The sequence below is a fragment of the Schistocerca nitens genome, chromosome 2 (genome assembly GCF_023898315.1).
Source record: "Schistocerca nitens isolate TAMUIC-IGC-003100 chromosome 2, iqSchNite1.1, whole genome shotgun sequence".
Taxonomy (NCBI): Eukaryota; Metazoa; Arthropoda; class Insecta; order Orthoptera; family Acrididae; genus Schistocerca; species Schistocerca nitens.
In genome coordinates, this window is record NC_064615.1 from 780,125,446 (window position 1) to 780,150,313 (window position 24,868).

The 24,868-nt window shown below is 43.5% G+C and overlaps 1 protein-coding gene across 1 annotated transcript; it reads left to right on the forward strand.

Annotated features, from left to right (window-relative positions):
* On the forward strand, positions 1-24,868 carry LOC126235326 (transcription factor Adf-1-like). Its single transcript, XM_049944049.1, has 4 exons — positions 1-133; positions 1,373-1,989; positions 19,243-19,365; positions 24,845-24,868. The coding sequence occupies exons 1-4, from the start codon at positions 1-3 to the stop codon at positions 24,866-24,868; spliced, it is 897 nt and encodes a 298-aa protein (XP_049800006.1).

Consider the following 24,868-nt stretch of genomic DNA (forward strand, 5'->3'; position numbering starts at 1 on the left):
ATGGAGGAGAAGCTAATTGAAGCCGTACGTGTTCGCAAAGTACTGTATGATACAAGCCATGAAGATTATTTGAAAACGAAGCTGAAAGCTGAGAAGTGGGAGGAAGTGGCCAAGGAAACGGACATACGAAGTGGTAAGTTGCATTGTAATTCATTGTTAACATTTTACATGAACATAGAGCCCATCACAAAGACTTTTACTACAATTAACATGTACCAAGGTATTGTTTCACAAAATAGAAGGATGACATAAATGTTATGAATTAATTTATATATTTATTTATATATTTGAAACATTATGTCGTAGCACTGTAACTGTATAGATATTCTTAGTTTCTCAGTACTTTCCTTTAAAAACACTTTCCCTTTGCCAAGGAACCATTCCTGTAGTGTTGAAGTATGTAGTGAAGTTCTGTCGAATTGTGAAAGCTTTCTGTGAACATCGTGTTACATTTGATTGTAATAATGGTCGCATTTGATCCTCTGGCATATCTTCCATAGTGTCGTCTCCACATATTTCAGCTTTAGAAGTAATTAAATAGTTGTGCAACACACAAGCTGCTTTGACAACACTGATAACACTTTCTACTTTAATTTCAAATGGTACTCGAAAAACTCGAAAACGCGAAGCAAGTATACCAAAAGCGCACTCTACCGTTTGGCGTGCTCTTGACAGTCTATAGTTGAACACTTTGTTTTCATAATTGTCAGTGACGCTTCGTTTAGGATAAGGCCGCATCAAATGCTCACATAAAGGGAACGCCTCATCTCCTACAAATACGAAAGGGATTGCCTCCTGTATTTGTGGTAGTGCTGCAGGTGACGGAAGCTGTAAAGTGCGTTTCACCATTCTTTTCGCCAAAACGCTTGTGTTGAAAACGCTTCCATCACTGAACCTCCCTTGTGACCCAACATCAACTGTAGTGAATTTATACTCGTAGTCTACGGTAGCCATTAGCACGATGGAGAAAGTGTGTTTATAATTGAAATAGGAGGATCCAGTTTTACGAGGTTTTCTTATTACTACATGTTTCCCATCGATGGCGCCTATACAGTGTGGGAATTGCCATCTTCGTTGGAAACCAGCTGCGATTGATTCCCACTGTTCTTTTGTGGGTTCTGGCATAAATATTGGTTGCATTACTTTCCATACAGCTTGAGATACTTCTGATACGATGTTAGAGACCGTTCGTTCTCCCATTCTGTAGCTGTAAGCAATAGTTCTGTATGTGTTTCCTGTCGCCAAATACCTAGAACGTAAAAGAAAAAAATTAAAAAAGGAATGATAAATTTGTAGCTGTATTTTTTTACGTTTGTAATTAAAAAGTGAATAATTGACATAGCGAAATTCTCATTTGACGCGGTTGTTGCAGGTGTTGAAGCGAAGGCGTTGTGGGAGAAATTGAGACATTCGCTGAGAGATGCTCTCAGAAGACAGCAAAAATCCATGAAAAGTGGGGCACCGGCTGAATCGGTTAAAGAATGGAAATTTCAAAAGCAGATGGGTTTTCTACAACCATATATGGCCAATAAAGCACGAGAGGGGAACCTTATCGAATGCAATGACGATAGTGAAACAACACCACAAACTTTTGCCACTGATAGTCCAACTGATGTAGTCGACGAGGGTGAGGAATCACTGAACATGCAGCAGGGAATCACAAGTGCTCGGGACGATCTTCAGTCACGGGCACTTCCTGAAATTTCACCCCCGCCAGAAGAACCGACATCAGCAAAAAAAATTAAGAAAGACACTATTGCTGGATTACTCAAACGAAGCATTGAACAACATGAAGAACGAAGAAAATCGAGATCAGAGGAAAGAAGAAATCTGTTGGCACAAACGAGTGCTCCAAGTGATCCTCTGTACCACTTCTTCATGTCAATGTACCAGATGACCAGACGCATGCCACCGTCATCTCAGTATGTCGTCAGAAATGACATTTTCCGTGTGGTTACAGAAATGGAGGCCTCGTTGCTGAACATTCCCGTGAGATCTCCACAGTCCAACACAGTTCAGCGGCCATCATCACCGTACAGTAACCAAACCCTCAGTCCATCCTACACTAGTTCAACTCCATCCCAGTCCTTACAATCCAACAGTCCCTCGCTTACAACAGAAGATAATTGTGAGTTTCAACAAAGCAATTTGCTCACATTTATTAATAATTTCTCTGAAAACTGATTTTTAGTAAAAACTTTGCTATTCACATTTGATGTACAGAGTGAATTTATGTGCTATTACAGAACATTTTGGCCATTTCAATATTATTTATGTTTATTCAATAAAGCGTTCATTCAATAAAGTGTTTCGCACATTAATGGCTATACACAAACCAACTCAAATTTTTAATTTTATAGTGCGTTTAAAATTACTTGCGACTTTTGACAGGTCGGCGTTGAGCGAGTGGAGGGGTTGTCGGTCTTAGGAAACATTGTTGCTTCAAAGGATCCGCCACTGTGGCGGCGTGGTCCGCATAACTCACATTGTTACTTCAAAGGAACCGCCGTTGTTGCGGCGTGGTTAGCATCAGCTGGTGTAGCGGCAGCACGGGGCGACAAAGAATCCGTCAAACGTCGCAAGTAATTTTAAACGCACTATAGAGATATAGATATAGGTTAATCATAATAGCTTACCTTAAAAACACAGCTAGTTTCTCCTCGGTTCCAATCGGCCTTGTAGCGTTGCATCCCTCTCTGTCAATTTCATTCTTGATGAGACCATGCACTTCTTGGAATTGATCACGATTTAATCTAAAATAGTTCGTGAATTTTTCATCATCAAATTCCTTAGTTAAAGCGAATTCCCCATGACTTAGTCTTCTTTTCATGTATGCACTTTTTTCTGCTTTTTGTTTCATCAAAGCGATGTAACACACTGTTTCGAATTCGAACTCAGAATCGGAATCCGATTCTGAACTTAAATCTATTAACATAGCAGAAGTAGTCGCCATCTCTGCCAGAGCCGAAGTTCCGCAGCAAACTGCGTATTGAAACTGCGATCCAACTTGCGGTGATTGTCGCCGTGACTCACGCCGCCGTGAGAAATTTGGCGTGAGCCACCCTGCGTCACGTCACGGACCTGCGTCTCATCTTGCGGCCGGCTTAAGGGAACTGACCGAGCAAAGCAATTGTCGCCGGTCGCCTCCCGGAGGGACTACGTCTTCCGTTCAAGTGAGCACCAGGGCTTTCCCGCGAGGGCACGGGGGGACTGCGGCGTAATGCACATCGCTGAGAGAGACTTAAAATGCTGGCTCTATCTTCCCGCAGAAGGCCACAAACATGTCTTCCGTTTCTTTTATCTTGCTTTATGTCCGATCGAAGTAACGGGTACGTTGACTCACAATTCCGCTATCTTCAACGGAAAAAGAGCAAAGAGTAAACTTCCGTGCAATGTTAACCTTCTTATTTAACATGTCTGTCAATGTGATACGCACTCGAGGCATTGTCATACTGTCAAAATGTAAGAATTAAATGCAAGTTTCTTCTTCATGCTGCAAGAGCGTCCACAGGCCATTTCAGGCCACCTAATGTTTGCATGACAGCGCGACGAGATATGAAACTGACCTTTTTTATCATCACGCTCAACATTTCTTCAGCTACGAATGTAAGCGATACGCAAGTTACTACGCAAATTTACCGACAACAAAGGATACTTCGATCAATTAGATTTTGCTGACTTTCCTGGTCTAGCCCGTGGACCAACTCAATACTTTCTAAGTAAATTTAAGTATTCTTCCGAAATGCTTCTTATAGGAACTGACACAGTGAGACCATCGTTTTTTCGTACATACGTTTTACAAGGGGCCTCTGCTTATAAATTGGAAAAAATACGCCGAGTTGTTTTCACTAAACCAGTTATTAAAGATGGTATAGTGGTGATGGTTTTTATGAGTCATCAATCTTCTGACTGGATTGATGGGGCCCACCACGAATTCCTCTTATGTGGCAATCTCTTCATCTTGGGGTAGCATTTGCACCATACGTCCTCAATTATTTGCTGGCTCTATTCCAATCTCTGCCTTCCTCTACAACTGTTACCCTCTAAAGCTTCTGATTTCTTAACTGATGTCCTACCATCCTGTCCCTTTTTATTGTCAGTGTTTTCCATACATTCCTTTCTTCACCAATAGTGCAGAGAACCTCCTCATTCCTTACCTTATCAGTCCACCTCATTTTTAACATTCTTCTGTAGCACCACATCTCAAATACTTCGAACTCTTCTTTACCAGTTTTTCGACAGTCCATGCTTCACTACCATACAATGCTGAGATTCAAACGTACATTTTCATTTTCAAAAATTTCTTCTCCAAATTAAGGTTTATGTTTGATACTAATAGATTTCTCTTGGCCAGGAATGCCCTTTTTGCCAATGCTAATCTGCTTTTTATGCTCTCCCTGCTGTGTCCTTCATGAGTTATTTTGCTGCCTAGGTAACAGAATTCCTTAACGTCATCTACTTCGTGATCACCAAGCCTGGTTTTTAGTTTCTCAAAGTTTTCATTCTTGCTACTTCTCATTACTTTCGTCTTTCTTCGATTTACTCTCGATCAATATTTCGTAATCATTCTGCTCATTCCATTCAGCAGATCCTGCAATTCTTTTTCACTTTCTCTGAGGATAGCAGTGTCATCAGCGAATTATCACTGATATCCTCTCACATTGAATTTTAATTACACTCTTGAATCTTTCTTTTATTTCCGCCATTGCTTCTTCTATGTAGAGACTGAACAGTAGTGGTGATAGACTACATATTAATTGTTTTAACTGTTATAACTAAGAGAGCTTAGATTCGTTTTTCTTCTTGACTTCCTGCTTCATCGTTTTTAATCCGAGCACATCGTACTTGGTCTTCCACTCTTATTATTTCCTCTTGGGTCTTGTACATACTGTATCTTACCCGTCTTTCCCTATAGCTTACCCCCTACTTTTCTCAGAAATTCGACCATCTTGCATCATTTTATATTGTCGACAGCTTTTTCCAGGTCGACAAATCCAGTGATCCTGTCTTGAATTTCTCTTTATTCTTGCCTCCGTTATCAACCGCAACGTGAGAATTGCCTCTCTGATGCCTTCACAATTCCTAAAGCCAAACGAATCTTCGTCTAACAGATTCTCAATTTTCTTTTCAGCCGTTTTGTGTATTATTCTTGTCAACTTGGATGCAAGGGCTGTTAAGCTTATAACACTGCAGCAGCATTTACGTACTTATGTAATCAAATACCAAGTCTGGTTTATTACGTACTATGCCCCAACAGAACAAATCAGTCCCGTCACGGAAAAGCCACGTATAACACTAATGTCTGCTACTGTTATACGATAACCCTAAAGTTGGAGGCAGGTTGTGAAATAAACCTATCTTATTAAAGCCATCAAAATATCCACGGGTGTGCTGCCGGTCTATAGTGCCCAACGGGCACAATATTTCGGCGATCATAGAGGTGAACTGACGGACTGAGCTCCTGTGAACGTGCCGGCACGGAGATCCGTACGCTATGGCTGCTCAGAGGGAACTGGGTTCGGTCGCGGCGGCGGCGGCCGATTTAAATACCCTCCGCCCGCGGCGCGCTCCCTCCGCCGTCCGCGCCCCGCACCACGGTCGCGCGGTGGAACAGATTGCGACGGCGTCTGAGATGACGTCGGTGTGTTGGCTCTGTCCGCTGTGGTCGTCACAACTATACGTTTGCTCGATTTACTTTTGATTAACCCAATCGCTGGTTCCCAAGCCTTGCTAAGATTATAGCCACAGTCACGGTTTATGAGGTCGTCATTGGTGCGAATTTCGATGGCCTCTCTAACAACGCTGTCCCAGTATCTCGACGTCTGTACCAGAATTCTCGTGCGGTCATACTCCATGGCGTGATTTTCCGACAAACAATGTTCAGCGACCGCCGACTTGCTCGGATACATCAGTCGAGTGTGCCTCTGGTGTTCACGGCATCGATCCTCGACGGTACGCATCGTCTGACCAATATACGACTTGCCACATTGACACGGAATCTGGTACACGCCGGCCTTCCTCAAACCGAGGTCATCTTTGGCGCTCCCCACCAGTGCACGAGTTTTATTTGGAGGACAAAACACAGTTCCGACCCGGTGTTTCTTCAGAATGCGGGCGATTTTCCCCGAGAGTGCGCCTGTGTATGGAATAAACGCAGTGCCTACCTCCTCCCTCGTGACTTCATCCATCTCAACAGGTTGTGCTGCAGTGGTTGGGCGGAGAGCACGTTGAATCTGCCACTCTGAGTACCCATTTTTATGAAATACAGTTCTCAGATGTTTCAGTTCCTGGGGTAGACTCTCTGCGTCAGAGATAGTGCGCGCCCGATGTACTAGAGTTTTAAGTACCCCATTCCTCTGTGAAGGGTGGTGGCAGCTGTCTGCGTGCAAATACAGATCAGTGTGCGTTGTCTTCCGATACACCCCATGACCTAGGGTGCCGTCAGCCCTTCTCTTGACCAAGACGTCAAGGAAAGGTAATTTACCCTCCGTTTCAGTCCCCATAGTGAATTTGATGTTGGGGTGTATGGAGTTTAGATGTGTAAGGAAGTCAAGGAGTTTATCCATACCATGTGGCCAGATGACGAACGTGTCGTCCACGTAACGGAAAAAGCAAGTAGGTTTCCATTCGGATGACGACAGGACTTCCTCCTCGAAGTTCTCCATGTACAAATTCGCTACCACCGGTGAGAGTGGGCTACCCATGGCGACTCCCTCCGTTTGTTCGTAGTATTCTCCATTAAAAAGAAAATACGTGGAAGTCAAGACATGCCTAAAAAGTTCAGTGGTCTTCTCGTCAAACTTCTGACTAATCAATTCTAGTGACTCTCGCAGGGGTACCCTCGTAAACAAGGAAACGACGTCAAAACTCACCATGATATCTGACTCATCCAACCTCAAGCTATCAAGGCGTTTAACAAAATCCACGGAATTACGGATGTGATGAGGGCATTTACCCACATAAGGACTTAATATTCCCGTCAGGTATTTGGCCAGCAAATACACTCCTGGAAATTGAAATAAGAACACCGTGAATTCATTGTCCCAGGAAGGGGAAACTTTATTGACACATTCCTGGGGTCAGATACATCACATGATCACACTGACAGAACCACAGGCACATAGACACAGGCAACAGAGCATGCACAATGTCGGCACTAGTACAGTGTATATCCACCTTTCGCAGCAATGCAGGCTGCTATTCTCCCATGGAGACGATCGTAGAGATGCTGGATGTAGTCCTGTGGAACGGCTTGCCATGCCATTTCCACCTGGCGCCTCAGTTGGACCAGCGTTCGTGCTGGACGTGCAGACCGCGTGAGACGACGCTTCATCCAGTCCCAAACATGCTCAATGGGGGACAGATCCGGAGATCTTGCTGGCCAGGGTAGTTGACTTACACCTTCTAGAGCACGTTGGGTGGCACGGGATACATGCGGACGTGCATTGTCCTGTTGGAACAGCAAGTTCCCTTGCCGGTCTAGGAATGGTAGAACGATGGGTTCGATGACGGTTTGGATGTACCGTGCACTATTCAGTGTCCCCTCGACGATCACCAGTGGTGTACGGCCAGTGTAGGAGATCGCTCCCCACACCATGATGCCGGGTGTTGGCCCTGTGTGCCTCGGTCGTATGCAGTCCTGATTGTGGCGCTCACCTGCACGGCGCCAAACACGCATACGACCATCATTGGCACCAAGGCAGAAGCGACTCTCATCGCTGAAGACGACACGTCTCCATTCGTCCCTCCATTCACGCCTGTCGCGACACCACTGGAGGCGGGCTGCACGATGTTGGGGCGTGAGCGGAAGACGGCCTAACGGTGTGCGGGACCGTAGCCCAGCTTCATGGAGACGGTTGCGAATGGTCCTCGCCGATACCCCAGGAGCAACAGTGTCCCTAATTTGCTGGGAAGTGGCGGTGCGGTCCCCTACGGCACTGCGTAGGATCCTACGGTCTTGGCGTGCATCCGTGCGTCGCTGCGGTCCGGTCCCAGGTCGACGGGCACGTGCACCTTCCGCCGACCACTGGCGACAACATCGATGTACTGTGGAGACCTCACGCCCCACGTGTTGAGCAATTCGGCGGTACGTCCACCCGGTCTCCCGCATGCCCACTATACGCCCTCGCTCAAAGTCCGTCAACTGCACATACGGTTCACGTCCACGCTGTCGCGGCATGCTACCAGTGTTAAAGACTGCGATGGAGCTCCGTATGCCACGGCAAACTGGCTGACACTGACGACGGCGGTGCACAAATGCTGCGCAGCTAGCGCCATTCGACGGCCAACACCGCGGTTCCTGGTGTGTCCGCTGTGCCGTGCGTGTGATCATTGCTTGTACAGCCCTCTCGCAGTGTCCGGAGCAAGTATGGTGGGTCTGACACACCGGTGTCAATGTGTTCTTTTTTCCATTTCCAGGAGTGTATGTAGGTGCCCTGATGTTGCTGACAATGGGGCGTAATGGTACCCCCTCTTTGTGAACCTTCGGGAGTCCATATAGTCTAGGCGGTACCGGACCTTGGGGTAACAATTTCTTAGAGTCACCCTCCGGTAAATCTGCGTCCTTGAGAAGCGCCCTCGTCTTATTCTCCACCTTCTTTGTAGGGTCAACGCTGATCTTCCGGTAGGAATCGTCATTTAGCAGGCTCTGCATCTTATCAGTGTAGTGTCCTTATGGGAGACAACAACTGTAGCATTGCCTTTGTCAGCCGGTAAGACTACAATTTCAGAACGCTCCCTCAGATCACGAATGGCCGCCCTCTCTTTACTGCTGATATTTGACTTCATCGGCTTGGATTTCGTCAACGCACGACAAGTTTCACGACGTATTTCCTCGGCTGATTCTGGCGGAAGTCGAGCTGCGACCTGTTCAACAGCACTAACAATTTCTGCGACCGGAGTGAACTTGGGAGTGGGAGCGAAGTTGAGACCTTTCTGCAAAACCGAGACCGCATCATCACTCAACACCATGCCACTCAAATTGATGACAGTCTTGCACGGAACCTGCAGAGATGGTTTGTCAAGGAGACGTGAGAACTTAGCTGTTTGACGTCCCGTAGCCTTCTTATGGGCGGAATCAGCTGACACCCAGGTGACACCATCAATCCAATCCCAGGAACAAGAAGTGAACTTACTAGCCAGTTGCAAATGTAGTTTGAGTAATTCCTGTGAGATAAACTCAAGGCTCCGGCGGGTGAATTGCACTCTCTCACGTACCAATGCGAGGCTGGCTCGTTTCTTGATTCTCTTAGCTGCTGCAGAATCGATGTGATGCATAACCTTAGCAAAATTTGGAACAACATTCTCGGAACGACATCTCTTTAGAAAGGCAAGCGTACTTAGCAAACGACATCTACGGTGGCGCAACTTTTCAAATTTCTTCATGCTGCGATACATCTCTTCCCCGTAAAGGTGTATGATGTGATGCTTGAGTTTCTCCCGGCGTATTTGATAATCAAAATATCCACGGGTGTGCTGCCGGTCTATAGTGTCCAACGGGCACAATATTTCGGCGATCATACATGTCGCCATCATCAGGTGAACTGACGGACTGAGCTCCTGTGAACGTGCCGGCACGCAGATCCGTACGCTATGGCTGCTCAGAGGGAACTGGGTTCGGTCGCGGCGGCGGTTGATTTAAATACCCTCCGCCCGCGGCGCGCTCCCTCCGCCGTCCGCGCCCCGCGACACGGTCGCGCGGTGGAACAGATTGCGACGGCGTCTGAGATAACGTCGGTGTGATGGCTCTGTCCGCCGTGGTCGTCACAACTATACGTTTGCTCGATTTACTTTTGATTAACCCAATCGCTGGTTCCCAAGCCTTGCACTGCGTTTATTCCATACACAGGCGCACTCTCGGGGAAAATCGCCCGCATTCTGAAGAAACACCGGGTCGGAACTGTGTTTTGTCCTCCAAATAAAACTCGTGCACTGGTGGGGAGCGCCAAAGATGACCTCGGTTTGAGGAAGGCCGGCGTGTACCAGATTCCGTGTCAATGTGGCAAGTCGTATATTGGTCAGACGATGCGTACCGTCGAGGATCGATGCCGTGAACACCAGAGGCACACTCGACTGATGTACCCGAGCAAGTCGGCGGTCGCTGAACATTGTTTGTCGGAAAATCACGCCATGGAGTATGACCGCACGAGAATTCTGGTACAGACGTCGAGATACTGGGACAGCGTTGTTAGAGAGGCCATCGAAATTCGCACCAATGACGACCTCATAAAGCGTGACTGTGGCTATAATCTTAGCAAGGCTTGGGAACCAGCGATTGGGTTAATCAAAAGCAAATCGCGCAAACGTATAGTTGTGACGACCACGGCGGACAGAGCCATCACACCGACGTCATCTCAGACGCCGTCGCAATCTGTTCCACCGCGCGACCGTGGCGCGGGGCGCGGACGGCGGAGGGAGCGCGTCGCGGGCGGAGGGTATTTAAATCGGCCGCCGCCGCGACCGAACCCAGTTCCCTCTGAGCAGCCATAGCGTACGGATCTCCGTGCCGGCACGTTCACAGGAGCTCAGTCCGTCAGTTCACCTGATGATGGCGACATGTATGATCGCCGAAATATTGTGCTCGTTGGACACTATAGACCGGCAGCACACCCGTGGATATTTTGATTATCAAATACGCCGGGAGAAACTCTAGAATCACATCATCTTATTAAAGCAATTATGGTATAACGCAACGGAGCAGTGTTACCCTCCGATAGGAATTTTGTTATGTTGACCGTGATATACCTAACGGAGGTGGCGTATCGGAAGCGGAAGTCAGAAATACGTAAATATTTAAACAGTAATAAATAATATTTAACCTGTCCAGACTGTTTAAAGGATAAAGAAATGGTCGCCAGCATAATTAGGCAAGAGAATGATTAACATTCTTGTCCAAGAAAATAGTTATTAGTAACTTTAACAGACAAACACAACCTATATTTTACCACACGCGAGTGCAACGAACTCTTGACACCTGCATATGTTCACGGTTACGATTGGAAGGTGACAGAGCACGACAGACTATTTGCATTAATATAACAGTTAATGAAACACACTATTACTTTCAGGGCTTATTCAAACCGAATAAGTTATGTAACGTTACAATTAACATTCACTGCAGAATCATAAATTGGACATAGGTTAAGTCTCTCTCAGTTAAATACTTTACTGTTTAAAATGAAAGTTAGTTGAAATTCACTAACAGGTTACTTCTCACTGTCTTTTGAGAAAAAAAATAATGGTTTTCATAAATAGTGATCTACCCGTTACTTGCTACCTAGCATTAGCAAAATAGACAGACTGTGGATCCTGTTATACTATTAATAAGCACTTCCAATACACAAGAGAGACAAACACTTACCAAGCATGAACATATAACTTTCCACAACTGCAGTTTTCCACTTTTACTGCAGTGAGACACAAAATTAACATATTTGTAAGAAACAGACTCACCTTTTAAAATTTACTACAGGCAGCACTAAGATCATTAACTAAGCAACACTTTATAAGCCTGTTTTAAGAACTTTTAAATTTTTAAAAGAAACAGCAAATTGTCTTTATTACCACAGTCTTCTACTTTCAAGTAAAGGATTAAATAGGTGCTATGAAACTTCACAAAACTACATTCACTACCTCCCACAATTTCATAAAATCCACAGTAAATCTGAATATTCCCTTCTTACCAGAGATCAAACAACATTCTATTTGGCTTTGAGGCTTTCATTTTTTCCACAAACTAGGACACTAGGTAATCATAGTTCAAATGGAGAGGAACCTAAGAGGTGTTGTGATAGGAAAAGAAATCAAGGTAGGTACATAAATTCAATAATAAGTTACCTTATATTTGAGCACACTAACACATCCAATATGCTGATCCTTCACTGTACATTATTATAGTATTCCGTTACAGTGATTGCGCAATATGGTGGTAACTGCATGTTGGTAGGTGGATTTGCAGGCAGAATTGCTGGACTCTGTCGCGACTGACTCTTGGTTCCACCTTTTCTACCTAGGCCAACCACAATTTGCGCGCGCTACACAGTTCCGTTCCCGAGGGGAACCACTACACCTTTTATATACTAAAGAACTAAGAACCCTAAGTGTGAATCAGCAGTTTACACAACAGCAACCAAACACATTAAATAAAACAGAACATTCGCACATATTGGCATTTCTACAAAAAATTATTCACACAGAAATTACAATTATATACAGTAAGTTTTTGTCTCCCTCCAGATGGGACAAAGAATTTAAATGACAGATGTACTACATTGCATAGAATCAAACCATGACATCAAAGTTTTAACAAAGAAAGGAGTATACAATTTTATGTTATCGATTCAAACACATTTACAGATACTCAATGTTATAACATTAAACCAAAGCAAAAAAGCAAAATAAATCCGTACAGCATTAGAGCTATGGTGTTACAAGCTGGTCGTGCGATGATTCTCCCATCTATCGGCTCTTGCAATCTTCCGAAGTCAGGTGGTGTATCACCAGACTCTCAACTTCTGCACACCAACGTGAATAGCCGTTCTGTTGCCACTTCCCCCAATGATTTTAGAAATTCTGATGGAATTTCATCTATACCTTCTGCCTCATTTGATATAAAGTCTTCCAAAGCTCTTTTAAATTCCGATTCGAATACTTGATCCCCTATCTCTTCTATACAGAGTACTGCTTCTTCTTCTATCACATCAGACAAGTCTTCTCCCTCATAGAGGCCTTCAATGTTCTCTTCCACCTATCTGTTCTCTCCTTTGCATTTAGCAGTGGAATTCCCACTGCACTCTTAATGTTACCACGCTTGCTTTTGATTTCACCGAAGATTGTTTTTACTTTTCTATATATTGAGTCAATCCTTCCAACAATCATTTCTTTTTTGATTTCTTCACATTTTTCATGCATTCACTTAGCCTTAGCCTGCTTCCCTGCCTTGTCTATTAATTTCATTCCTAAGTGATTAGTATTCTATATTCCTGAATTTCCTGGAACATTTTTGTACTTCCTTCATCAATCAACTGAAGAATTTCTTCCGTTACCCACGGTTTCTTCGCAGGGACCTTCTTTGTACCGACGATTTCCTTTCCAACTTCTGTAACTGCCCTTTTAACAGATGTCCATTCCTCTTCAACTGAGCTGCCTGCTGAGCTATTCCATATCGCAATATCTACAGCCTCTGTGAACTTCAAGCGTATCTCTTCATTCCTTATTACTTTCGTATCTACATTTATACTCCGCAAGCCACCCAACGGTGTGTGGCGGAGGGCACTTTACGTGCCACTGTCATTAACTCCCTTTCCTGTTCCAGTCGCGTATGGTTCGCGGGAAGAACGACTGTCTGAAAGCCCCCGTGCGCGCTCTAATCTCTCTAATTTTACATTCGTGATCTCCTCGGGAGGTATAAGTAGGGAGAAGCAATATATTCGATACCTCATCCAGAAACGCACCCTCTCGAAACCTGGACAGCAAGCTACACCGCGATGCAGAGCGCCTCTCTTGCAGGGTCTGCCACTTGAGTTTATTAAACATCTCCGTAACGCTATCACGGTTACCAAATAACCCTGTGACGAAACGCGCCGCTCTTCTTTGGATCTTCTCTATCTCCTCCGTCAACCCGATCTGGTACGGATCCCACACTGATGAGCAATACTCAAGTACAGGTCGAACGAGTGTTTTGTAAGCCACCTCCTTTGTTGATGGACTACATTTTCTAAGGACTCTCCCAATGAATCTCAACCTGGTACCCGCCTTACCAACAATTAATTTTATATGACCATTCCACTTCATACAGAAACCAAGTGGCAGTTATAAGAGTCGAGGGGCATGAAAGGGAAGCAGTGGTTGGGAAAGGAGTGAGACAGGGTTGTAGCCTCTCCCCGATGTTATTCAATCTTTATATTGAGCAAGCAGTAAAGGAAACAAAAGAAAAATTCGGAGTAGGTATGGAGAATGGAGAAGAAATAAAAACGCTGAGGTTCGCCGATGACATTGTAATTCTGTCAGAGACAGCAAAGGACTTGGAAGAGCTGTTGAACGGAATGGACAGTGTCTTGAAAGGAGGATATAAGATGAACATCAACAAAAGCAAAACGAGGATAATGGAATGTAGTCAAATTAAATCGGGTGATGCTGAGGGAATTAGATTAGGAAATGAGACACTTAAAGTAGTAAAGGAGTTTTGCTATTTAGGGAGTAAAATAACTGATGATGGTCGAAGTAGAGAGGATATAAAATGTAGACTGGCAATGGCAAGGAAATCGTTTCTGAAGAAGAAAAATTTGTTAACATCGAGTATTGATTTAAGTGTCAGGAAGTCGTTTCTGAAAGTATTTGTATGGAGTGTAGCCATGTATGGAAGTGAAACATGGACGATAACTAGTTTGGACAAGAAGAGAATAGAAGCTTTCGAAATGTGGTGCTACAGAAGAATGCTGAAGATAAGGTGGGTAGATCACGTAACTAATGAGGAGGTATTGAATGGTAGGACATGTTTTGAGGCATGAAGGAATCACAAATTTAGCACTGGAGGGCAGCGTGGAGGGTAAAAACCGTAGAGGGAGACCAAGAGACGAATACACTAAGCAGATTCAGAAGGATGTAGGTTGCAGTAAGTACTGGGAGATGAAGAAGCTTGCACAGGATAGAGTAGCATGGAGAGCTGCATCAAACCAGTCTCAGGACTGAAGACCACAACAACAACAACAACATTCCACTTCAAATCGTTCCGTACGCATACTCTCAGATATTTTACAGAAGTAACTGCTACCAGTGTTTGTTCCGCTATCATATAATCATACAATAAAGGATCCTTCTTTCTATGTATTCGCAATATATTACATTTGTTTATGTTAAGTGTCAGTTGCCACTCCCTGCACCAAGTGCCTATCCGCTGCAGATCTTCCTGCATTTCGCTACAATTTTCTAATGCTGCAACTTCTCCGTATACTACAGCATCATCCGCGAAAAGCCGCATGGAACTTCCGACACTATCTACTAGGTCATTTATATATATTGTGAAAAGCAATGGTCCCATAACACTCCCCTGTGGCACGCCAGAGGTTACTTTAATCTCTGTAGACGTCTCTCCGTTGACAACAACATGCTGTGTTCTGTTTGCTAAAAACTCTTCAATCCAGCCACACAGCTGGTCTGATATTCCGTAGGCTTTTGCTTTGTTTATCAGGCGACAGTGCGGAACTGTATCGAACGCCTTCCGGAAGTCAAGGAAAATAGTATCTACCTGGGAGCCTGTATCTAATATTTTCTGGGTCTCATGAACAAATAAAGCGAGTTGGGTCTCACACGATCGCTGTTTCCGGAATCCATGTTGATTCCTACAGAGTAGATTCTGGGTTTCCAAAAACGACATGATACTCGAGCAACAAACATGTTCTAAAATTCTACAACAGATCGACGTCAGAGATATAGGTCTGTAGTTTTGCGCATCTGCTCGACGACCCTTCTTGAAGACTGGGACTACCTGTGCTCTTTTCCAATCATTTGGAACCTTCCGTTCCTCTAGAGACTTGTGGTACACGGCTGTTAGAAGGGGGGCAAGTTCTTTCGCGTACTCTGTGTAGAATCGAATTGGTATCCCGTCAGGTCCAGTGGTTGGTTGGTTGGTTTGGGGAAGGAGACCAGACAGCGTGGTCATCGGTCTCATCGGATTAGGGAAGGATGGGGAAGGAAGTCGGCCGTGCCCTTTCAGAGGAACCATCCCGGCATTTACCTGGAGTGATTTAGGAAAATCACAGGTCCAGTGGACTTCCCTCTGTTGAGTGATTGAAGTTGCTTTTCTATTCCTTGGACACTTATTTCGATGTCAGGCATTTTTTCGTTTGTGCGAGGATTTAGAGAAGGAACTGCAGTGCGGTCTTCCTCTGTGAAACAGCTTTGGAAAAATGTGTTTAGTATTTCAGCTTTACGCGTGTCATCCTCTGTTTCAATGCCATCATCATCCCGGAGTGTCTGGATATGCTGTTTCGAGTCACTTACTGATTTAACGGAAGACCAGAACTTCCTAGGATTTTCTGTCAAGTCGGTACATAGTATCCCACTTCTTTGCACACTGATTCTTCATGACTAGTCTAACTTCAGCCTGCTCTTCGTCACTACTAAATGGTCTGATTCTATACCTGCTCCTGGATACGCCTTACAATACCGTATAGATTTCGGACTCTATGTCTGAGCCTGAGGTAATCTAACTGAAATTTTCTCGTATTTCCCGGCCTTTCCAAAATATACCACTTCCTCTTGCGATTCTTGAGCAGAGTATTCGGTATAACTACCTGGAATTTTTTTACAGAACTCAATCTTTCTCCTCTCTCATTCCTAGTACCAATCTCATATTCTTCCGTAACCCTTTCTTCTACTCCTTCCCTTACAACTGAATTCCAGTCCCCCCCTGACTACTAGACTTTCACCTCCATTTCAGTACTGAATTACCCGTTCAATACCCCCATATACTTTCTCTGTCTCTTCATCTTCGATCAACACTGAACTTTTCACAATAACTCACTCCCTATCCTTCCTTCCTGTCCATAATGAATTCTACTATCGTTATGCCATTGTTCTTATTACCCAGTCCTCATCTGACCAGAAACCCTTCCCTTCTTTCCATTTCACTTCGCTGACGTCCACTATCTCTCTAGACTGAGCCTTAGCATTTCCCTCTTCAGATTTTCTAGCTTCCCTGATACGTTCAGACTTCTGACAAACAGCTGATTGTTGGCGTAGGCTTTCTCCAAATGAGTTAGTGCTTAGCCTTTACTAACTTCAGACGCGGACATATATCGCAGCATGAAGGAAAACAGCGAGTAGCTGTTACAGTCTTTATATAGCTGTCACAATCTTTGTGGTTAGCACCCAGAATCTTTTTCGAACCATTAAGTTTATACAAGATACGACAGCGGATTCTATAAGAAGCGATAGGTCAAGCATTTGTCACTAGGGGGAAAATACAGGGCGTCCATAAAATACTCTTAAAATTTAGAACTAAATAGCTTTAAAAGTATACTAGATAATAACAATTGGTTTCCAATATGTGACACGCTAACTCATACAGACTTTCTTATTTTGCAGATGAGGCAGATTTGATGAACAATATAACGTGACAGAAGAAAGCTCAGTGCATAGCCTACCTTATAGAGACGAAATCCGATACCAATTTGCAAGGACACATTCGGACTGAAAGAGAATTAGCGTCACGACCAACTATTCGGGCTTGGCATACGTCATTTATGGAAACAGTTAGTTTTCATCTTGAACAGGGGGTGGATCACTCAAGATCCCAACGTGCTCAAGGTACTGCAGGCGTTTGCATGCAGTCCTGCAAAATCAGTGCGCACGGCGGCTACAGAATTCCACGATCAACGGTAGACGAAGACGTACAGAAGAGGTAACGTCTATATGCATTCAAGGTGCAGCTCCTTCAGCTACTAAAGTCGAACAGAAAAATCTCAGCGCGAACAGTTCGCAAGCCAAGATTGACGCAACGTATGACTCTGGAAAAGTTTAGTTTCTTCGATGAGTCAATTTATCATATACCTAGCAAAGTGAACCGTCATAGCGTCGTGTATGAGTATAAAGTGTCCTCCCGTTACACGTGAAATGGAAAGAGACAGCCCCAAGGTCAGTGTGTTGTACGGACTTATACACAATAGCATCACTGGTACACTCTTTTTCAGCGAGTCTACCATCAACAATATTAGTTACTTTGAAATGTTTCGAGAGTCCGCTGTGACACAATAGGAACGCTTTCAACCTGATGTTTTCCCGCACGATGGTGGATCATCTCACTGGTTCTTCACTGTCCGTCAATTTCTGGATGAAATGTAAATGAATGGATTGAACAAGATAGTCCGATTCGGTGACTGCCAAGACCACAGGATCTCATATTACTAGGCTTCTTCCTATGGACTATTGTACGGGTTCAAGTGTTCTGACCCTGAGGGTTAAAGATCTACAGGCAGCCGCGCATTCCCAGTGCATTTGAACATGTCATCGTAGAGTTCCTGAGGATACATGGGGAACAACTGACTACCAGAGAGACGTTGTCGACGCCACTGGGTGTGCACACTGGGGTGCCTGAATGCGGAAACAATTCGAAGCTTGAAACTATATTAGATAATAATAGGAGGATTTCAGCGTCTGACAAAATAATTCATATTGTCAAATGCTGAAAATCAATATCATTGTCTGTAAATGCATGAGAATAATGAAGTTGGGCATGGAAGGTGTGTACGTGTGTGGTGGTGGTGGTGGTGGTGGTGGTGGTGGGGGGGGGGGGGGTGAAGGAGGATGATCTCGGTTCACTGTTACGCGCAAGAGCAATATGGCTTCGGTAGCAGCAGCTGTGTGTTTCTGTACTGATTATGTTCATTTTTTGCAGGGTGATATGCAGTATTGAGTTCGCTTTGCAGTATCCTAATACTCTAATCACTGTCCTAAGCAACTGCGCAGCTATCTTCAATGATTCCGTATAAGAAGCATACTGTACGTGGAACATAGTAAACATGAACAATCTCTACAATATGTTGAAAAGAGCAGTTGTTATCCAAAGCTAAGTGGTAACAAGCAGCTGAGGTAGCAGACCGATGTGATGACTGTGCGCAGACAGCCGGTGGGCCTTAACTCCACCTCTGATTAGTGGTTTCTGTGGTAACAGTCCTGTAAACAACTAACCGTAAACTACTTTGCTAATCTTATAGATACCCTGCACTTGTAAAAACGATAAAATTCAACATGAATGAGATCTAACACGAACATGATAGCGGAATCACTTGAGAATACGCCAATTACAACTCAGATCCAAAGTCGTCGATACTTCGGTAAAAGTACTCTTGGTATGCCTGCGAAAACTGCGTCGTGCTGTGTTTTCGGTCCATGCTACAGTACGAAAGGGTAACTACCACTCTGAAAGAGCTGTAATTAACGAGACTGCAAAGCTGATTATGAGTTTCATACCAACTCATATCGAAAGCGGCTTTGAGAAGCGGATGATAAAACGTAAGGATCTTCTTAGTTCTAACTGCAGCTTATGATAGTATCTGGCGTGTCACAGCCCTGCTCAAATTCATCAATGTAATTCCGTGTCCGAAACTGACCACTATAATTGGTAACATGCTGGACAATAGATACTGTCAGGTGTTCTCATAGAACTTTAAACGTAGACTTCACAAAATGAATTATAGCATCCCGTGAGATTCTGTTCTGGCTCCACTCCTATCTAATTTGCAGACATACCATCTTCCAGAAGCAAGGTACAGGATATTTATTAAAAGTGATGATACTGCTTTGATCGTCCAGGATCAGAGCTTTAGGGAAACTGAACCAACACTAACATCAGACCTGAAGAAGCTGGTGAGTACTTCAGGCGTAACTCTCCCCGAACGGATCCTCAGAAGAGCGCCTAAAGCTCTTTAATGTCATTCTGTTTATTTTTATATTAATTTTTGCGGCTGATGATTTATAGGACTCGAGTATGGGAGCTTTACATAGAAAACACGCTTCGTTACGAAATCAACCCGAGCTCGTGTGTAATGCGAACACGTGTCTCTTGTTGTTACGGCGTAACGACAAGCGACGGCACGGAGATGACGAACGCAAGAGCAGAGAAGTCAGCCAGTAGTACGCTCACTAGGACCGCACCACGACAGGAGCGGCCTCTACCCGAAGAGCATGTAAGCGCCACTCCTGCCAGCCTCGGCCGGACAGTACAAGACGTGAACTAGCAGACCCGCAGTAGAAGACGCACACTGGTAGAGCCGTTGTTCTTCTGAGACTTGAGCCTTATATTAATTGCTGGTATGGACATTGTATGTAGAAAAGGTCACAGGCTGTTTGCATGTCGCCAATCGCTTGCGACACATTCCTGTAAACCAAAGTTAACTAGTATCAATGTACTTTATTGTAATGAAAACCATTAATGTGATTTGTTTGAACTGTTGTATAGCTATCCGAGAAAGCATCATCCTTTAGGCACCCGAGTGGACAGGACCCCACACTTGCACTTTTCAAATATTACAGTTATTCAGTTGAAAAACGGAAAATTTCACTTTCAAATAACAACAGTACAACTCACATTGTCGCTTTATCACTTAACACACTCCCCTAAAAAGTCTAAAATCTTCCAATCCTGTGTTAGTAGTTAATCTCGTTTCACATTCTTATTGACGTAACTATTGTTATGTAATCACTGACCACGGCATACATTTCATTTACCTTTTACTATTAATACGTTCCACCACAATTAGTGATTCACAAACAAGACACCGTTTCAAGAATAAAACTCTGAACTAATTCTGCGTGCCTTTCCGCCAAATAACTGAATTAATCACACACTTGCAACCCTTAATTTTACTTTCTACCAATTTCTTCATATTGTTTACCCGCGGTGCGGCCGCGCGCGACCGCTCCGTGCTGAAGCCCAAAGACTACTCGATTCGCGCACACCAAGACGGCGCGTGACTACTACGGCTGTGGTGTTGTTGCCATTAAAGTGCTAGCCAGTGCTGCTTCCATGGAAAAGGCTCTCTAGGCTTCGAAAGGGCAGAAGCCAGAGATAAGTAAGCAGTAAAAATGGTTCAAATGGCTCTGAGCACTATGCGACTTAACTTCTGAGGTCATCAGTCACCTAGAACTTAGAACTAATTAAACCTAACTAACCTAAGGACATCACACACATCCATGCCCGAGGCAGGATTCAAACCTGCGACCGTAGTAGTCGCTCGGCTCCAGACTGTAGCGCCTAGAACCGCACGGCCACTCCGGCCGGCTAAGCAGTACAATATCGGTACATTACATAATCAAAGATAACATTCCTTACAACCGTTGTTATCAATTTTCCATCTATGGAATACACAAGCAAACTGGAAACCTAAATTCGCATTTAGAGATAAAGCTCCCCGACATCGCAGTACTTCAAAATACCTAGGTGTACCCTAGGCAGTTGTTTGACAAACAAAATCCTTCTATGCGAAGTGGCGATTAAAATCAAAGCTCAGACCGAAATACCCCTGACAATAACAGTAAGCGCCTGGGGTACCATTGCAACAGTCCTCAAATCATCAGCTTTAGCTCCTTTGTACTCAGTCACAGATTACCGGGATTCAAACTCGCTCAACAGTGCTCACTCTAAAATAATTGACATACAGCTAAATCACATAATACGCCTCCTCACGTGTGTATTCACCCCAAAAACACGTTTTGGCTACCGTTCGTTAGTACTACGTGTTCCACCGTCATCCATAACAACACCACAGTCATTCCCGAAAGTGCAGACAACAATAAAAAACAACCCAGAATTCACAAAGTTCATTATCAGAGCACCAGCAACTGAGGTCTAGAAAACAATCGTGGCTCAAGGTAATCAGCTTGCAGGACAGTCATTTCAACATGCAAGATACCTAGAACAATCAATGGCAGGAGCAAACTCCTTGACGCATCAACAACTAGTTTAAACTCCCTGGGAGAGACCGGCAGGTTTTCATCCACCCAACGACGCAGGTGCATACTCAATCGGATCAGAGCTGACAGGGGCAGAAGTGGAGCATTGCTGCCCTACTATGGATACAAGTCTTCCCCTGAATATGGGTGCGACAAAGACCAACAAACATAAAATCGTAATTATAACATTCGAATGTTTCCTCAGAGCGTTCGAAGGAACAATGGAAGACCAGCACAAGTTGTCTGCATAAGCTTCTAACTGGGTTTCAAACCTGGACTTAAGAGCTACTAACCAATGACGAACACGTGAATGTGTGTATCTGTGTAGAACTATATAAATGGTAATTTATTTATAATGATGCTGTGAAACGAAATGGTATGTCGTGTTGTAAGAGATTTGTTAAAACTCATGTGGGTGAAAGCAAAGTAACGGTAAAATCAACGGTTCGGACTTCTTGTAGGTCAACAGCTGAGGTGACTCATGTTGTACATTTACATTACAGAAACGCTGAATCATATATGCCAGGTTGAAGAGAGAGCACAAGAACGTCAGCAGGCAAATGTGAACAACCGAAACATATATCTCCACAAAGAACTCTTAAGTGAGCACCGATGCACTAAGACAAAAATATTCTCTACACATTTCACTTAACTACAAGTAAAGATGCAACACTGGACTCAACGAACATTCCTCCCACTAAAACCAGAGTATCCAACGACATGTTAAATTCTCTACTCAAATGTTCACTCAAACAAAACGCATTGCACAAACCACCACCGCCGAGCAAATACATACCTGTAACTACAGAATAACAGTCATAAAAACGAACAGCACAAGCATTTATGGGCAACGGAAATCATTTGAAAGAACTCTATTCAAATGTATTCTCCTGTTGACGTTCTTACATCTAGAAATCGCAATGTATAGTTGTATCATTCTCTGAAATGTATTACTTTAGTGCAAAGTGCTATTCTCGAATAGGCTAAGTTCGCATCTTGACTTTTTTCTACACACTACTACAGCTAATAATTTTATGCTGGATTTAGGGTTAAATAAGGAAGGATTATCCTAGATGCAGTGTAAAGATGTTCTAGTTTTGCTGGGTCCCCTACCAACAGAAAAGTGTCACATTACAATGATAACACCGCGTAACAATGAAAAAACTGTCGAAGTTTTTTACTGAAATTTTGTAACTATGATTTGCTGATTTCAAAAAAGGCACTGGTTTTGCTCAATCAAGTCAACTTTTTGAGTTACTGAATTTTCCTGTATTGTGCAACGTATAGTAAAAACCTAAGCAAATATTAATTACTTATTCCACAATTTAGATATTTTTACATTAAAAATTAGGTTTTTTCTTTGCACACAAATGAAGTGGTTTCAGGTGGTAGACGGTGCAAAAATAATCCCGATATATTCTGCTAGATCTTCAGGGTATAAGCACTGGTTACTAAGACCAATGCACTCACAACTTTCATAAAGCGTAATTAGCTACTTTATTTTGGTATGATGGCTGGTGGCCAGGACAAAGCTTGGGCACCACATATAGTATGCAAGACATACATCAAGTATCTGCGACAGACTGCTACTTCTGCGCTAGTGATGTGACTGGGATCAACAGAGAGAATCGGACCAGTCTCACGTATCCTGATCTTGCGGCGGCACATCGTCCTGCAATTAACTGTGGGGGGATTTTAATACCGGTCTATGGGGACTTCCTGACATTACTAACGAAGATTCTGCTCATGTTGGAAAAAGAGAAGAAAATTATTTGCAGTTCATTTTGGTACTCCAATTCCTTTTCCTCAGAGGGAGCTCAATTCTCTAGTTCGCGTTCTAGTTATAATCCTCTGCCGAACTGCTGACATTAAGACTGAAAGATAAAAAAGCCTGCCGGCCGAAGTGGCCGCGCGGTTCTGGCGCTGCAGTCTGGAACCGCGAGACCGCTACGGTCGCAGGTTCGAATCCTGCCTCGGGCATGGATGTGTGTGATGTCCTTAGGTTAGTTAGGTTTAACTAGTTCTAAGTTCTAGGGGACTAATGACCTCAGCAGTTGAGTCCCATAGTGCTCAGAGCCATTTTTTTTAAAAAAGCCTCCTAGTTGACAGTGTTCGATGAACTTTCTACCACAACAGGTATAAAGTGTTCCTCATTTTTTTTTTTCAGGACCAAAACGACTTGATGTACTGTACACATATTGGCACTACCTTGGAGTAGAAAGATTGGAGATAGCCCACTGACAACAGCAAAAAAAATTTTTCCTCTGAAAGACCAAATTTAGAGAAGAAATATTAACGAAGTACACAGCTAATGTTACAAAAATTCAATATATTTCATTCAAAGCTCGCAGCCATTTGAAATCGAATGGGCACAAAAACCTGGCTTTATAAAGAAACACACATGCCAGTTTCGGAATCAGGGGTAATTGTAATTTAATTACTTGTAAGTTGGATGAGAAATGAATGTATTTTTATCTCATAACGCGTGTGTACATTTTTACTTATTTCACTCTGTTCCCCGCTTTGAAAGTTTACAGTTTTGCCCAGATAATATACTACGGCTTTCTTCAAGCACAGGAGATACAATTTTAGACGTGTCTGCTATATGTCTTTAGAAGCGGACACAGTCAAGTACCTCCAGCTCCCAATAGCCAATTCATGGTGCACGATAGGCGTAATCCCACGCAACCATTCTATATATTTTGTTACCTTCCATCTTACCATTCACCTCCTTAATAGCACTCATATTCAAAAAACCAATGCCATTTGTGTCAAGCATATCCCTTGTTTTGTAAATAACAACAACAAAGATGGTAACGAATTTCTCCATTTATTCATTTCACACAGATACAGTTTGATTTTTCAGATAAGTTCAGTTTTTCAGGTACAGATAAGTTCTTGAAATACAATTTGACTCTGATATTTCAATGAAGAGATACTTTTAACGTACACGCTATTACCAATAACTAGGAGAAAAAAAAGAACCTCCCAACAGTGAGACTGGTTGACAATAATTTTACAATTTTTTACCAGCAGCGCTAGTTGAGAATATTTTTACACTTTTTTTCCCAGTGGCACTGGATGAGAAAATTTACGTTTTTCTTTTTTAAATCTACATTAAAAACTAATGCGGAGATAATTTTTTACTACAAGTAAATTAAACAGTCCCAACAGGTAAAACAAAATTCTGATGGACTGTGACACTTAAAAACTAATCAGTCTTGGACAGCTAGCGGCAGGTGAAACTTAAAAACTATTCTATTTACATGGTGCATAGATATATTTAGATGTGTGTACACAGTACACGTACACTGTGCATGAATAAATAAATATTTAGGTCTCAAATATTTGTTTATGCTTTTTACATTAAAATTTTTTTTGTCCTTTTTCACAGCACGCACACATACACAAGGTTTGA